The 17,340-nt window shown below is 38.9% G+C and overlaps 1 protein-coding gene across 4 annotated transcripts; it reads left to right on the forward strand.

Moving 5' to 3' along the window:
• Positions 1-2,423: 2,423 nt before the first annotated feature.
• On the forward strand, positions 2,424-17,034 carry LOC311437543 (killer cell lectin-like receptor subfamily F member 1). Of its 4 annotated transcripts, XM_084520923.1 has the most exons (8): positions 2,424-2,499; positions 2,717-2,917; positions 9,001-9,078; positions 10,244-10,342; positions 11,425-11,565; positions 12,636-12,784; positions 13,535-13,647; positions 14,311-17,034. In XM_084520923.1, exons 2-8 carry the CDS (start codon positions 2,836-2,838, stop codon positions 14,441-14,443), a joined length of 795 nt encoding a protein of 264 aa, XP_084377049.1. In that variant the 5' UTR covers positions 2,424-2,499; positions 2,717-2,835; the 3' UTR covers positions 14,444-17,034. The 4 variants fall into 4 exon arrangements, with proteins under 4 accessions (XP_084377049.1, XP_084377051.1, XP_084377050.1 ...); XM_084520925.1 differs by lacking the exon at positions 9,001-9,078; XM_084520924.1 differs by lacking the exons at positions 2,424-2,499; positions 9,001-9,078 and having other exon boundaries at positions 2,703-2,917.
• Positions 17,035-17,340: the final 306 nt, after the last annotated feature.

Here is a 17,340-nt window from a genome sequence, read left to right on the forward strand (position 1 = left end):
AGTTGTGCAGGCTGGTAATGCCCCATAGCACTGGAGACCTGACCCTTCAAGCTGGAGGGAACTGCCACCCCCACACACGTGGGTAAGGAAAAGGAAACCTTCCTTCATCTCTGTGAGTAGTTGGTTGTTTTGCAGACAGTCATTCTTTGGCTCTGTAATGACCTTTTCTTAAAACAGACAGGATTGTTCCTTCTGGATGTAAAGTGCTATCAGCACCATACAGTGAGGATCAGTGGGTCAGCCATGGTGACCCACAGCTGGGTATTCATAAATAAAGTCAGCATTTAAACTGAAAACAAAGAACAGAATGAAAATACTTGCAGAGCTGAAAGTATTATCTCTAAAGGAAATACTTAAATTAAAATTTGGTAGCAGTGCAATATCCTTCTTAAAAGTAAGAAAAAAAACAACAACAATAACAACAAACAAACACCACAAAACCATAATATTGCTGTAGAATGGAAAGAATCCAATAAAAATGCCCTTCAAAGACTTCTATACCCCTATTCCTTTTAGAAATTAAAAATCGCCTTCCTTTTCCTTAACAGTCTTAACAGTGAGCACAGCAAGTAGACCTCAAATCCAAAATGAGAAATGCTTATGGGTATTTTGTGAGTTTGCTGTGGAAAATAACTATTCATCATTTTTTGGGGGGTAAGTGAGAACCTTTTAGTCATAAAGGATGTAATTGCCTAGTCTGCACTGCATGCTTATTGAGATTACATCTGGGTTTGAAAATGTATTTCAGCAAGGAGGGGAGAGGAGAGGAGAGGAGAGGAGAGGAGAGGAGAGGAGAGGAGAGGAGAGGAGAGGAGAGGAGAGGAGAGGAGAGGAGAGGAGAGGAGAGGAGAGGAGAGGAGAGGAGAGGAGAGGAGAGGAGAGGAGAGGAGAGGAGAGGAGAGGAGAGGAGAGGAGAGGAGAGGAGAGGAGAGGAGAGGAGAGGAGAGGAGAGGAGAGGAGAGGAGAGGAGAGGAGAGGAGAGGAGAGGAGAGGAGAGGAGAGGAGAGGAGAGGAGAGGGACGTTTCTTTAAAATAGAAACACAGTTTTTTTCCACTAGCTCAAAAAGACTCATGCTTGCACAGACTATACATGATTACATCTTAATGGTTTTGAATCATTTAGGAGAGAGTGATGTGACAAAAGACTGCCTAGGTGTATATGAAATAATGGAAAGAAAGACTGAGAGCTCATGCAACCTCTTTGGCCTTTTAGCTCTCCTGCTCTCCTTTATGGATCAAAGTGGAAAGAAAAAAAAAATATATGCATGTATATATATATATATTTCTTTTCTCCATTTCAAAGCATAAATATCCTGCTGCAAATGATGTTAAGAACTTCAGGGGCCCACAATGGAAACTGATTCAATCAGAGGGCAAATGCTTTGTGTCATGATTGGACCAGTCATAAAGTTGGTATGTAGGTTGTCATAAAACAAACCTTATCAGTATCCAGTTAACAGTATCCACATCTGCGTACTGATAACTTTGTGGCTGATAGAATAACAACAATTCAGATATGTTGCATATAAATCGTACCTGAGCAGTACTTCTGAGTAATTTGTTCCATGACTATCAAAGGTTCATTTTTTCCCTAAACCTTTTTGTTTCAGTGCTTAATGCTGTAACCAACATTGAGAGTAGGAAGGGAAAAGATCAGTAATATAAGATCACAAAAATAAACTTTTTTTTTTTTTTTTTTAATCTATAAGGTTCTAATAGTCCTGTTGAATGTAATAGAAAATGAGAATAGGGTATGTAACAGAATAGAAATATTATTTTCAATCAACATTAATAGGGTTGTAAACCCTATCTGTGCTGAATTCTGAAGGAATTTTCTAAGAGGGAATAAAGCACAAAAACAATGATATAGCTCTTAACAGGAAATTTCAGACCCTTCATGTACAGTACTTTATGTCTTTATGTTCTGAAGCATTTTTTTAGGTTATAGAAGGGCCTTACGTTTCAGTTCAAACCTGTGGTTTTTCTTTTCAATATACATGTAGAAGACAAAAACACTGTCATCAAAATATGCTGCAGCAAACACAGGAGTCATGACCAAGGAATTAAAAGCTACTCAGGCTTTCTGACTGTGAAGTTAGTGTCAAACAGGGAACAGCTCAAACCACTTAATGAACAGCAACTCTGATCCTAGTAATTACTGATAGAGCAATATAAAAACATTCAAACACTCTTGTAAAAGACATTGATTGTATTACTTTTTGTTTTGAATTAAATGTGTTGCACTGTTAGTATCACCTAAATTCAGTTATTAAACAATTAGTGGATTGAGTGGGTTCAAATCTGAATTGCATTTTAAAAGCTTTAACTGTGGTTGTAATTACGTTAGCCCCAAAATGTCTTATACTGATACATATCTTTTTAATCTTCCTTTTAGGTAAATAAGTTACATAAGATCACTCACAGTAGTCTAATACATCCACAAGCCATATTGTACTGCTTTAGTTATTTTGTGTGAACCAGAAGAGCTTTTGTACTTGTGTAAGTACATTTTTTGTGTATTCATAGAAACTTTCCTCTGTTTGGGCCATTCATTTTGGGCCATAGTGTGTTTTTTATTTATTTATTTTTTTCTTCTTCATTTTCTCCTGCATTCTGAAGGGCAAGAGATCATAAAGAAGAGACAGAATGGTGGCTGAAAACAGGCTTTGAAGCTGTATTGAAAGAAGTAACTTCCTTCCTTTTATCTCTTTCTCAGCGTTCCTCAGAGCCATAGCACAGCATATGTATACTTCTGGAGGCAGGCAAAGCTAATACAGGATGCAACCCACTGTATTAAACCTGCTCTTTCCATAACTCAGAGGGATTTGCTCATCAATGGCAGGCGATATCACGTATGTAGATGTAGCAATGCTACCCAGGGAAAGACCATGCACACCTTCTCGGACATCAGTTCCAGGTAAAACCTCTTATCAGCTTTTGGGCAAACACTGTTTTCTCTCCCTCTGTTTAACTCTCCCTCTCTTTCTTTTCTTTTCTTTTCTTTTCTTTTCTTTTCTTTTCTTTTCTTTTCTTTTCTTTTCTTTTCTTTTCTTTTCTTTTCTTTTCTTTTCTTTTCTTTTCTTTTCTTTTCTTTTCTTTTCCTTCTTCTGTCTTCTCCTCTCTTCTTCTCTCTTCTCTTCTTTTCTGTCATTTGATACTAAAAGAATGCTATAACATGCTGTGTGCAGAAGTCATGAGATGGGCAAGAAGTTGCAGATTGTGGAAGAGAACCTCATGAGATACAAATCAGAAAAGTTGCTCTTAGGTCAGTATTGCTATGGAGTTCTGTCTCAGTTCTGGGCTATTGTTTTAAGTAACAGAACTAGAAGAAAAAAAAAAATTGCAGCTTTTTAAACAAAGGTCATTATTTTTAATATGTACACTATGTTTGAAAGCTGTTAGGATATGCTCCACCAAATTAACCTAGCCCAAAAAATCAGACCAATGCATTTTGTGATGTTTTCATGGAAAGAGGATACTAAACGTAATCAGAAAACTAGTGCCAGTCGAAAGTACAGTCAGTGTTACTGAAGGAAATACTGAATGACTCCTAAAACCCTACTGCTCTTCCTCTTTGATTTTCCCAGAATCACAATAAAGGTCTGCCACCACCTGACCAAACAGAAAATGCATAATGGTCATAAGATGATATTTTCATGCTTTCAACGATCATTAGAAATTAATATATTTAGCAGCATTGTATAATGAGCATTTTTAGAACACGTTCTGCTTACAGTGAAGATAAATAATGCTGATGATGCTCTGAATGCACTTAAAAAATTATAAACTATTTTTTATATTTTTGCAAAAGCTTTATCTGAAAGATAAAAATGAGTTCACTTGAATTAGATACCTAATTGAATAACCTACCTTACACTTTCTATTCGTACATTCACAGAGGCTGTTTGAACTGGTGTAACTTGTACAGTGCAAAGCACAGAGGGTTCGCTCAGAATTTTACCCAGTTTCCAGGGTGATATAATTTATTTGCAAAGGGAGACTGGTGTCAAATCCTGATTTGAAGACATCCAAACGTGTTCCTTGATCATACTCTCTAAAGGAAATCTTGATTTTGAATCAGACAGGCTTTAATTTCCAATGGAAGTTCTCATTACTTTTTAGATAGTTCTTGTTAAACCTTTAATAGATTTTAGCACTCAGTATTTTCTCACATTAAATTACTAGCCACAGTAGTTAATTCATCTCTGATTCTCCTTTTGCTTTTACATCTTTCATTGTAACTAGCTTTCTAAATAACTCCAGTCATTTTTGTGGATCTTTTGTACATCCACCAGTGATTGCATCTCCTTTACAAAATATGGGCATCAGAAATATATATACTCAGTATTACTACAAGTCTCAGGTGTGCTGTCTTAATTATACAGATAAAATATCTTAAATAGTGTTTCCTTCACTACTTATAGATCCCTGTATCATCTTCCTTCACCATAACATCTGGTTGTATTCAAACACATTTTATTCAACTGGACTTGCATTTACAAGTCTGATGTGTGTCTTAATTAAATGTGTTGTTAATATTTCTGTCATTTTTAAAGTCTGAAATCTATCGGCAATATTTTTTCTACTTACTTTTGCACAAATGGAAGAAGCACTAAAGAGTATTAGGCAATATTAGACTTATCACCATAGAATCATGGAACAGAATCATAGTTCCAATCCTGAGTTGGAAAGGACCCACAAGGATCATAGAGTTCAGCTCCCTAGTATAAGTTTAGAATATGCTAGAAATAGCCCCTAATGACAATTAGTTCTGTCTTCTTCATTGACATATGCTAACATAGATGTTATTGCAATTAAAGTGGACAAAACCTTGAGATGTATTATCATGCATTAGAAAATTCAAATTAATGATTTCAGCAGCTTATTCCTTCCTTTAAGTTTTAACATTTTTACTGAAACTCGTATATATTCATCCAGCTGGCAAGTATTCCTTTACCCCAAGAGGCCAAGCAAAAGCAAAAGAGTTGCTTCTACCATGGGAAGAATGGGAGAAAACATAAATCCATCCCCAGCATTTTCTGTAATTTTTAAAAATTCAGGGAAAAAAAAGAAAAAACAAACATGAAATGTGACAGAGATGTTGACCAATGTTCTTGAAACATGCTTAAACTAACTGTAAATACTGCAGTTATTAGTGTTAAGGTAACCCACGTGCATAGCGGCCCCTTACTGATGTGCTCAACAATTCTTTAGAGCTAATGAGGAAGAGTTTGTGATCCATAAAACCCAACATAACGAGCTAGGAACTGCCAAAAGCAGAGAGGACCAATGACCCAAGATGCTACTCATTTAGCCATTTCTGTGTGTTAGATCCTTCCCTACAGGCGAGGAGAATCTCTCTCCAGTGTGGGCTGGGCTCAAGGCTGTTTTGGACAGAACAGCTTCTGCATACCAGACATGCTACTAGCATGTCTCACTCATTGTCACACCCTACACGAAGAAGTTTAAATGCCTTCTCCAGTTTGAAGACAGCATTTGAAACCAGTTTTCATGGAGAGGGTCTCAGCTCCAAGGTGAATGCACTAACTACCAGCTGATGGGGCTGTCTGTGTCAAGTGTCACAAGCTCTCACTTTGGCTCTATGCTGACTGTGATAACAATGAAATGTCCACTGGATGATGCCTATTACCCACAAACGCCCCTTTGCCAGACTTATGCCAGTCTTGCTCTTGGCCAGGGATATCTGGCTATCTTGCAGAAAAAGATGCAGCTTTAAGATAGGCATGGTTAAAATTTTACCAGGGAGGAAGGAAAGCTGGCTTGAGTCACCACTGCAAATTCAGCATATGAATACTCCAAGTTGTGGATTCCCAAACATTAGGTAAGACCTCAAATTACTGGGCTATTGGAAAGTCAAACATGCCCACCTCCTCCTGGCTGCATTATGTATGAGCTTTATTAGATGTAATTTACTGGAGTAGATACTAAAAAAGCATGGGTGAGGGGCATAGCTAGTTTGTCCTGCTAAAGTATAGCTGCTGTCAAGATTTGGTGCAAACTAAAGATAAACATGCTGGGGGCTGAATGTCTGCCAAGGCTCTGCAGAAGTTGAGTAGGTATTTTAAATATGTAAAATTTGGATTTGGGCATGAAAGTATATTTCCAGATCCAGGGCCCAGTTCTTTTTCATCTTTTCTTTATCTGTGAGAGCTGGATTTGTTTTGGTCATATTATGCAGAGTTTCTTGTTCTCCCATTTACTATTCTTATCTCAAAGGTTATTTATTGCGTATATTTTATTAGGATACAGAAAAAGATTTTAAAAAAGAAGTCACTGGTGGCACAGTCACAAAGAATCAATTAGTTTGCAGACAAATGATAAGAAAAACTCAGTTGTTGAAAACTATTGGGATAAACATGATGGAGTGGACAAAGTGTTTAAACACTGTTTACCACAATGTAGGAATAAAACATGTCTGTGGATATAAATTTGTGAGGCTGCATCCAGAAGAGTGATAGAAATGAGTTTGTTGTGATCCTATTCCAACTTGAAAGTCAGCTCTGGGTCATTACACAATCTGTTGGACTTCGGCAATTGGTCAGGTGCTCTGAATCAGGACAAGCTCTGAGCTAGAGCTCTGAATGTTCTAGCAGGTCATGTTGAGTTGGTGATACTATCTGTGCACATGCTTTGGTGGACTAGCAGGTGCTACCACGTTGCATGTGCTTCATAACGCATCTAAAAGTAGAAAAATGTTACATAAATACATCAATTTTCTAACAAAAGACAGTTCGCACTTCCTAATGTATTCAAGAAATGTTTGAGAGCAACCTGATTATTGCCCATAACTGATTACATACAAGGCATTTCATCTAGAAAAATAAAATAAAATAAAATAAAATAAAATAAAATAAAATAAAATAAAATAAAATAAAATAAAATAAAATAAAATAAAATAAAATAAAAATTGGGAGTTCAATTCCATCATCTAACTATCCTACAAATAGTTGTAGGCTGCATTTATTTTGCCCCCTAGCTACTTGTGCCCCTGGCCATCTTATCATCCACCCTCTGCTGGACTCTTTCCAGCTTCCCCAGACTCCCTAAACTGGGTGGCCCCCATCTGGACACAACATTCCAGCCATGGCCCCAACAGCAACAAGTGGAGCAGCACAGAAACTTTCCCTCCCCTGCAAGTCAGGGCTCTCCAAACTGAACCACGCTGGTGGCTTGAACCACTGTGATAATGACACACTGCTGGCTGAGATTCAGCCTGGTTTCTTGTAGACCACAAGAGCACAATTGCTGTAAAGCCTGACTTTCTGGTGTGAATGAACTGCCAGGAGCACTCCCAATCTGCACATTCACAAAGTAGAAGCTTCCAGTAAATAGAAATATCTTTCTGCACTTGATGATTTGCATATAGAAAAGAAGTGAAATTTCAGTTTTAGTAAGTGACAGAGGTCTCCACCTAGAATGAGGGCTCCTTGTTGCTGAACTAGTAAGGGGTGTGTAAGCATCCGGCAAAATTCAGGTTATGTGGTATTTTCAAACCACTTGCTGACTTCTGAGGACTTGACATTCAAATGGTCATGTGCCAATACAGACTATAATAGAAATAGTCCCTTTTTTGAAACATTCAGATTACATGGATAAGATTTTTTAAAATTATTTATACTGTATGAAATATGTTCTTTACGTTTTAAAGGAAAGTACCTTTATTTGGAAGAGAAAATATTTGGCAATAGTAATAGACTTTCTGAATAGTAATAGACTTTTCTAAAGTATGTATTTTGGAAAAAGTGTTTCCATTTATAGGGGTAGTGCATGTAAATGTTTAGAAGTCCCCACTACTGTACTTTGAAAAATATTTACATTCTAAGAAGAAAAATGCTTACAAGCATTTCTTTCTGAAAACAGTTACTTATCTTTACAGTTAAATGTAATTTAGAAATTTTCTGTAGTTCACTGAGCCAATAAATTGTAATACATCAAACAGCAAAATGTATTAGGCAATGTTCTCTAAAACATAGGAGGTCTTACCTCTATGAATAAACCTCATTTTCCATTCAGTACTCTTCATTATTTTTCTTACATTAAAACTCTCCACATTTCAGCAACTCATATCAATTGCTACCTCATTTCATCCCAGTGAAACTCTCTTCATATTTTTATGCCAAGTTCTTCCCTGACCAGTGAGACTATGTACAACACAAAGTACTTCTTAAAAACCCAATGATCAGAAACCAAGGATGTAGCACAGAAGCTTATTCTTGATTCAGCTTCATTAAAACCCACTATTTATGGAGAGAAGATCAATGTACCAAAGGTCAAAATATCATCCATAAAATTAGCTAGTAGCCCTACAAAATACCTGGCGAAAGCAAAATTGAAAATATGCTCAGTAGTGAAATCATGTGCATCTAACTCATACCCTTCTATTTTAATTGCTTTTCTTGCTTTGCTTTGGTAATGTGCATTTGGAAAGGGATGCCTTAAATCAGCAGGTCCATTCCTCTGCTAATACAGGCTTCACATAATGCTCTAGCATAAAAATTCACAAGCCAAGAACGTTCCCCAGAACCACCTTGCTGCAGAAGTATTTCTGTGAATTGCAGTTTTCCCTTTGCAGTCCACCTGTTTTGCAAAGCAATCACAGCTCTGCTGCCCAGTAAATTCCTATGGTATCTCTTGAGATGGCTTGGCAGCACTGGGAAGCTTTCTGTGGCTGGTACCCAGGTCTTAATGAAACGTCAGCCCGGCTGCCTCCTGGTACAGCCATACAGCACCCAATTAGTTCAAGCAAAGATTATGGAGGAGGTTTTTAGTTACTTCCTGACAGCAGCAGGAAATGATAAGTCATCATCTTGCCTGTTGTTTCTTAAAAAAAAAAAAAAAAAAAAAAAAAGCTGAACCAGCAGCTCTGGAAATGCACGTCCCTTTTTACATGGACTATGTGTCTCCTGTATAATTCTTTCTTCTTTCTCCACTTAATGGCTCATTCAACCACAAATGTTAGCATTTCCCTACTCCTTACAGGAAACATGATCACGTATGCTGAACTGCGCATGAAGACAAAACCCAAAGGGTGCAGCAGATCAGAGATTTCCGTTTCTGGTATTGTACTATTTTGTTTGGTTGTCGGTTACTAATTATAGTTTAGTCTTTCCTATTACCCAACAGTAAAACCTATTATCAAGAATCTTTACATACAATCTCCTAGTAAGGAATTGATTTCTCATTTCATATGGTCACGTTTCTTTTCACTGGGTTTTCAGATTATCCTGTAAAAGTGATACTGAAAAAGATTTTAAAAATATTTTTAGTGCCTTTGTGCCCTGAACTAAAAATTTAGTAAAGGAAAATAAAATTCTTCATTCTTTGAAGAACCCTCCTATAAGTTCAGACTCAACTGTATCTCTGCAGGAGCAGCTGTAGGGGAGCTTGGGAAGTAGCCTAATACCCAGAGCACTATTTGCAGTCCCAGCTCTCTACTTGCAGTCTGTGCCCTGAGGGTTGTCACCCTCTCTACTGAAGGACATTTGCAAAACAAGGACAGAACCACAAAGCTCTGTGAGCTAAGAGGGAACATTGCAAATATATCTCAGGCGGCCGGAGAACAGGGCAGTTTCTCATCTCACCCTGGAAAGATCAAAAAAAGAGTAGTTATGAAAGCATAACTCTGTGGGTTGTGGAAACGACACCTTGACCCCAAATTTCCTTGGGTCCTGCCTTTTCCTGGGTATTACACTCCCAGAAACTGATGAATGCCAAATGGCTGGAGAGATGCTTGACCAACTGTATTTCTCTGTGCTGTGAGGTCAGTGTGGGATCTTCGCCTTTTATGTGAGTTTGGGTAAGTTAGCTTTCAGCCACATGGCCAGCTCTTTAACACAGGAGAGCATGGCCAGAGAGCATACCACTGATCATTCCTGACATCTCCCTGGAATTGCTCTGCAGAGCTTTGCAGGGTGTGAGTGGGTAGATGGGAATAGGTAATGCTTGAAAAAAATTATCTCAAAAGAGAAAAAGAGAATTCTTAATGGAATAACTGGCTGAAAATCATTTGCTTTTTCTGACAACAGGATCTTTCAACTTCACTTTCACCTAAGCAAAATAGATGCAAATTGTTGATAAGTAAAATGTCCCTACATACTTCAAACGGCAGAGTTATTTTACATGATTTCTCTGTTGTTTCCACATTAGAAAAAGTCATACATGAAGGCAGTGCTATTTTTTGCAATGCAAATTGCTTAAGCCACTCTTCCCCTTGTCTTTCCAGGCTGCAAACAGCAGCACTCAACCTGGTTCTATGTGGCACTGGCCCTGGGATTTCTTGTGCTCATTCTGCTGGTCACCATGGCTGTGCTAGCAAAGCAATGTGAGTAAATCCTACCATCAGTTTCATCTCTTCATTATAGGCATGGTTAAACCTCACAAAAACAATGATACAAAAAACAAACAAACAAACAAAACAAAACAAAACAACAACAACAAAAAAAAAACACTTTCCCTTAGCATCACATTAAAGGTGTCAGGTTATACACAGATACAGGAAAATAGATGTGGTGTTCCAAAGGGAACATTTCCTACTTGACATTTAATATACACAGCACAGATGAAGGAGAATTGCTGCAGTCTATGTCATCATCAATGATGCTGAAAGGCTGTAGAGGCAGACTTCAAATCACTAGGATAATCAGAGCATCTGACCTTCCTGAATTACAAGTTAAATGTTGCATCTGTGGTGCTACTTTGAGTCTATATCTATTAATTACTTTGTGGGTTTGAACAAATAATAATAAAAAAAAAGAAAGGAAGGAAGGAAGGAAGGAAGGAAGGAAGGAAGGAAGGAAGGAAGGAAGGAAGGAAGGAAGGAAGGAAGGAAGGAAGGAAGGAAGGAAGAAAGAAAGAAAGAAAGAAAGAAAGAAAGAAAGAAAGAAAGAAAGAAAGAAAGAAAGAAAGAAAGAAAGAAAGAAAGAAAAAGAACAAAACAAAACAAACAAACAAACAAAAACAGACTTCAGGTTGTTTCATTTAATCAGACATCCTGGTACGAGTAATATCACAGCCCAGATCATGTTCTAGTTATTTAAGAACTGTTCCAGAAAATATATTAATTTCCTAAAAGAAAACAGCCTTGAAAATTTTCAGAAAAAAAAACCAAACACATACTTTCCCAACAAAAATTCCTACCAAAATATCATTTATTCTTTACACATCCAGCTATCAGATGTGGCATAAACCTTCCTGTACTCACCATATCATTCAGCAGCTATACCCCTTGCCAGACAGTTATACTCACCGAATGTACTCCCAATTGAGTGTTCATACCCCTCCGCATGCATATACACACACATCTCACAGTCACAGTATAACACTGGATACAAAGACTGTACTTCCTTGACCCTGTTGTTAATCATAATCTGTATCTCTATTTTTATTTCATTTTGTTTCTTCAAGTTTTGGAAGGCAGAGCAGAAAAATCAGATTTTTTTCCCCAGTATGGTCTAAATAACACTGACAATCACGTTTCTTCAGAGAAAACAGTCTCGGCAGTGCTCCTGAAATGGCTAATGGAGGAACTGTGTGAAGATGGAGAAGGTGAGGAAAGTTAGTCCTTTCACACTATGAAAGATGTGCTGTGTACACACTTCTGTTGTCTCTGTTCCCATTTCTATGACAGCCCACAATTTATGGGAAATCACTGGTACTACCCGGGGAGCACGGTGTTCCTCCATAGGAGAAGTGGTGACTGGATCTACACTAACATTTCAATGACATCAGCTTTGCACTATTTGGTACATACAATTTTCAGTACTTTCTTTGACCTTTCTTTCTGTCAAAGGCTGCTGTCAGAAATGTCATCTATTATAGCCTCCCTGCATCCTAGAGAACACTTTCCAGACAATAACTGTTTGCAAAGAGTCGGTAGGATTTAGTTTTCCTACCCTTTTGCAAGAATCATGAAGGGGAAGACCTTACTGGTCTTTTCACCATGGATCTATTATTTATTAGTTAACATTAATGCATTTCTGAGTGTTGATTGTAATGAGAAAAAAAAAATATATATATATATATAGAGAGAGAGAGAGAGAGACTGTTACTTTGAAACATTAAAGGAAGCCAGGACAGAAAATGTGAGGGATGTTCCTCACAGATGCTGTGAGTGAAACAGAGAGTGTATCTGGGAATAACAGCATTCACTTCAATTTACTCTAATTCTTTATTCAGCTTGATAGACATAATTTGGACCTCAATAAAGTATCTGTGGTTTTCAGTCACCTCATATGTAAAATCTACACACTCTGCATCATGTCCTATAGCATGGTATCTCTTCACAAGGACTTCAAGAGGGGAATGAATGTCTTCACAGCCCTCTAGGTTCTCCCTGTGCATATCCACCTGGCATATCCATCAGGGAGGGGAGAGCGAGGAGTTGTGCAGTGGTAATGCACAAGTGCATAGCATCAAGGCAAGGGATTGTGAAGCTGAGAACAGGAGTGACAGAGGAGCCTTCAAACCTCACAACCTTCCGCTGCCAGTGAACCCACTCTTTGGAGTAAAGGTTGACTGCTTTTGGACCAGCCAGCCTGGCACACGAACATAAAATGCTACAGGGCAACTGGAACAAGTAATGGTGTGAGCTAATGTTTCCCTATCTCCATCTACAGAAACATGTGAGCTGTGTCCGCCAGGGTGGCAACTACACAGGGGAAGGTGTTACTACTTCTCTGAGGAGGCTGTAAGCTGGGATGACAGCCAAAGAAACTGTCTAGCTAAGAAATCCCAGCTTCTTGTCATTGAAGATGAAATTGAGATGGTAAGTCTTGCAGCAGCCCTAAAAAATGCACAACAAGCATCTACCTTAGCCAAACATTTCACCAGGTGAACCTCCAACTGCTGCCCCAAATATCAGGTGTACACACAGCCAAGCAAGAACCTTATCAGGTGCAGAGCATGTGACTCCCTATGGACAGGACTTCATTTCAGAGAGAGTCAAGAGAAGAAATAGAGAGAAGCACAAGAGGAGCAAGTGTGGAAACCACCACAGTTTTGACTGGGAGGAGGAAATGCTGGGGCTTCCCACTCATCTCCAATACTTGGCTCTGAGAAGAGAGGTTTGATTTGACTACTATTTGACTATGGAAATTCAAACAGTCAAACCTCCATCCCATTTTTCTTTGGAAATGTGAATATCAGGGTATGACTAAATGGCAGGTCATGGCTCTTCTAAGAAACTTTTTGTTCTTTGAGGAACAAGACTTTACCTTAGAAGTTTGTAGTCTGGCTCACTAGAGTGTGAAACATCACTGAGGCCATTTCCAGTTATTGAGGGTTTTTTTTTGACAGCTGGCAAGAAGCTAATTGGTCTGAGCATCAGCCTAAATCAAATCTCTGTGGGTGGTCATGTGTATAAGCCACTGTAATGGGCTGCTTTGCTGTATCTGTATCCTTGCCCTTTCCCTTCATGTGAGGGACTACATCGAAAGCTGTGTATGGGACAGGACAGGGACCTGAACACAGCAGAAAAGCTCTGTTGCTGGATAACATATTTCTGCTTGTTCCACAGGAATTTATAGATAATATAGAGAAAGATACCAAATATATATGGATTGGGTCAAAGGTGGAAGATGAGAAGAAACAACGGAATTTGCTTGGAGATCCCAGAGTAAAAGAAAACAGGTGATTACTGGTTGCGGGTTTGAAGGGGGAGGCATCTTTGGCAAAAGCAAAGGTGTGTTACTCTGCATGGAAATATAACTCTGAGCCCAAGCTCTTTTCCCAAAGTACAGACCTAGTCGTGCAGTCTCAGGCACCTATTTTGTGTCTCTTTCACCACCAGTTTAAACAGATCCTGCTGAGCACCTCTGGAAGCAGATTTGTCCTCTGGCTGCAAGACCAACCACAGTCACAGTTTTTGTGTTTACGACTACAAAGAGACATTGTTACACACTTCTCCCATTAAAAATCACCATCACTGAACTCTCAGTGCATAGACTGTGCATACCTCCTCCATTGAATGTGATGTCTGTTACATAGAGTTGATGCTGGGATTTGTGCAGCTGAAGGGTCCTTCTGCCTCTCACTATTACATTGCATTGCGGTTCATCATCATGGCTGCATGCAGAGATTTTCCTCACATTTCTTACACTAATGTTCATGAGAATCAATCCTTCAGTGGCCAGAAGGATTGATTGTGGGTGCCCATTCCACCTATGCATGACTGTAGAACTGTACTTTAACATGTCACTGAATGTGCTTTCCCCAATACCCTGACCCAGTATTTTTATCCAGTACTGAATTTATAACTGACAAGTCATTATATCCTTCTTGTTCTCTCATCAGGTTAGCTACAAATAGAATTGGGACTGACGAGAACTGTGCTGTTTACAGAAAAAAAAATATGATCCAAATGGATAATTGCCAGACTTTAAAGAAGTGGATCTGTAAGAAGAATGCAACATTGTTGACTCTCTAAGCTAAATTGTCAAACAATAGGCAGAGCTTTTTGTCGGGAGACTCGTTTTGCTGACAAAACAACAATTAATCAATGTAAATATTATGAGACTTATGCAGAAATTTGAATTCTACCATTCTGTGCTCGCTAAGACCATGTCTGATAAAATCAGGGAACTCAGAAGTTGCCAAGTGTTAGCATGAAGGTCATGCAACAGGACTGTGAGTCAGCACGTGTGGCTCTGGGAGTGCTGAGCATTCCCATGGACAGACATCAGCAGCAGCTCTCAAAAAGACGCGATAAGAGATATGTGAGGATGAGCACTGTGTACATGATCTGTATGATATGCAAGAAAGATGCCACCTGTGAGGGCTGAAGACTGTGCTGGAGCCCACTGCTTTTGTATACGTCCCTGAAGCAGACTTTGCTGAGGCACATTTTATTTGGGTTTCAATATTTTGGTGTTTTCTGAAGGGCTGGAAGAAAATGATTTTACTAGACAGTGTCTCATACTTATTCAGAGCCAACCTGCATGGCTGCTGGGTATAGAGGTACTGGATCAAGTATGAGGTGACCCATAATGCTTGTGGCTAATAGCCTGATGGCTCCCGTCTTCTTCTAATGTTGAACCTTGTGGCCTGATACAAAGCTATGAGCTAAGGAAGAGATTTGGACCATAAGACAAGATTGCAGAGGAACAGCAGCAAGGAAATGAAGATGGTGGCCTGCCTTTCCTCCTACATTTTGCCCCTTTATGTTGCGAACTTTTTGACATGGAGCTCTAAGTACTGCCTGAGAGATGTGATCAGATATTGAAGCTAAAGTTAAGTAAAATTAATGACTGTTGATCCAGTCAGTAAATAAGATGCTTGGTCACTCAATTTTCAGGGACACCACACTATTTCTGGACCTGCAGTGAAAAAATGCTAAGAGCGATCTGACTTACCATCTTTTTTAGATTAATATATTTGGAAAAAAAATGAAAAAAATGTCATGATTAGATTTCAAAGAAGTCACGAAAGTAACTTGTTCCAATTGTTACAAATAACTTAGTATAATAAGAGTAACAATTACTCTAGATTTCTAGCTAGCATGTGTCTTTAAAATGAGTAACCCAGAGTGCAAATATTTGCACCACTGTTGAAATATTTCCAGTGACTCATGTTCAATAATGAGGAGAGCAAGTAATGTGTAAACATGGAAATTAAAACAACAACGAACAAACAACAAACATATAGGGGAAAATGGATGTGGAGGTGTAATAAAACTGCTTTCCTCCTGTTTGAAAATCATGTACCTCCACTTGGGTATTCACAGGGTCCTGAAGGCACTAATAGGCCCTAAGCATCCTGAAAGCCTCTCCTGAGACTCCCACCCAGATCTCCTTCCAATGGGCCCAAGATTATTCAGTCTCAGGCCTGGGGTCAGTCTCTGCCTGGGCAATGTCATAGATGTACTGTCTCCAGTCTTGCCTTCCTGCCTCATTTCTTGGATGGATCTTGAACCTTTGTTGTTGGTATCTTGTCTCCTGGATACCTCCTTCTAAGAATGTTCTAATTTGTCTTTGTCTCTGCCTCCTGGATGAACTCTACACCCACATTATAGTCTTGTCTGTAGCCATGTCTCTGTCCCTGTTGCTCCTGACTGGATTCCCTGAGTGGATCCTGGACCTGCCTCATCACTTGCTTTGCCTGGGATAACAGTGAAGGACACTGTTATCAGCACCCTGCTCTACCTGCTGTTTTCAGCCCCCATGGGACTGTGCCTGGTTGATGAGAGCATTGCCTTTGCAAGGTTTGTCCTCTGCTCTTGGCTCACGTTGCCTTTGGTATATTCCTATTTACACCAGCTGCTTCTGAACATACCAAGCCCCACAGGTGGCACCTCAGATCTATTGTACAAATCAAGCAATGACTTTTGTATTCCTGTAAATGCTCTTTTCACTACTGGAGTGCATAATTTCTGCTCTACAAGTTTTATGTCCAGTACCAATACCGAGGGGCTAGGGGGACCTCTGAATTCCTCTTGTTCATACAAAGATGCTCAGCTGTCCTCTGTCTACCTCAAACACCCACTGAAGTGCTTTGCAAACCCTTTTATGCACAAGTTCACCCAAATGAAAGACGATTCTTATGGCAGACTGTATCCCATTTATTTGTATATTTCCAGACTCTAAGAGAAGTTGTGTGTGTAAATTTTGTTTTCTTATTACAGCAGCAGTGAGTAGAAAAAGATCTCCTCCTTCAAATCGAGAGGTGAGTTGCCAAATCTTAGACAGGTGGCTCCCCTAGAGAAGAGAAAAGCACATCCTTGTTTCTTCTCTGCTGGATACTTGGCACTACTTCTTATAGTCAAAACAAGTTGGTTTATTTAATTTAACAAAGACTTGTGCAAGCGAAAAATGAACACAGTCCAATCTGAATATTTTATTGGAGCAAAGAAAACCAACTCTTCCACAGTATGTTTGAGTCTTGTTCACTGATACTGATAAACTGGCTGTATTAGTCATGAAGAACAGCAGTGGTGGCTGTTCAATAGGGAAGCAAAACAGGGAGACTGCATTTCAATATTCTTCTCTTCGGGTATGCTTTGATTAAAAAATACCTGTGTGACATCTGAGTTCTATCTGATAAAATATCAAACACTTCTGATGTGAAAGCTAATATTCAAAAAGCTCAAACTGAACTGTGAATCTCTAGTTTCATATTCTCAGACAGTGGGGCCACAGAACTGAGGCATTCTCATACATACAAACTGCTGCCTTGCAAAATCTACTAGTGTAAAATCTACTTTTCCATGCTTACAGACAGGGTTGCTTAAGCAATTTTTTTTTTTTTACCCTTTCTATTTCAGACAGCATCTCTTCAAATGCCCCTAAAGTCAACTCTTCTACATTGTGCTTACCACAATAAGACACT

Source organism: Aythya ferina (genome assembly GCF_964211825.1).
Source record: "Aythya ferina genome assembly, chromosome: 1".
NCBI classification, from domain to species: domain Eukaryota; kingdom Metazoa; phylum Chordata; class Aves; order Anseriformes; family Anatidae; genus Aythya; species Aythya ferina.

What these genes read in the sequence shown, in the direction of transcription:
- LOC311437543 (XM_084520922.1), top strand. Translation starts at nt 8,916, where the DNA reads ATGTGTCTCCTGTATAATTCTTTCTTCTTTCTCCACTTAATGGCTCAT. An exon ending in TTGAAGATGAAATTGAGATG is followed by an intron (nt 12,785 to 13,534) that starts GTAAGTCTTGCA and finishes CTTGTTCCACAG; the next exon opens with GAATTTATAGATAATATAGA. An exon ending in CCCAGAGTAAAAGAAAACAG is followed by an intron (nt 13,648 to 14,310) that starts GTGATTACTGGT and finishes TTCTCTCATCAG; the next exon opens with GTTAGCTACAAATAGAATTG.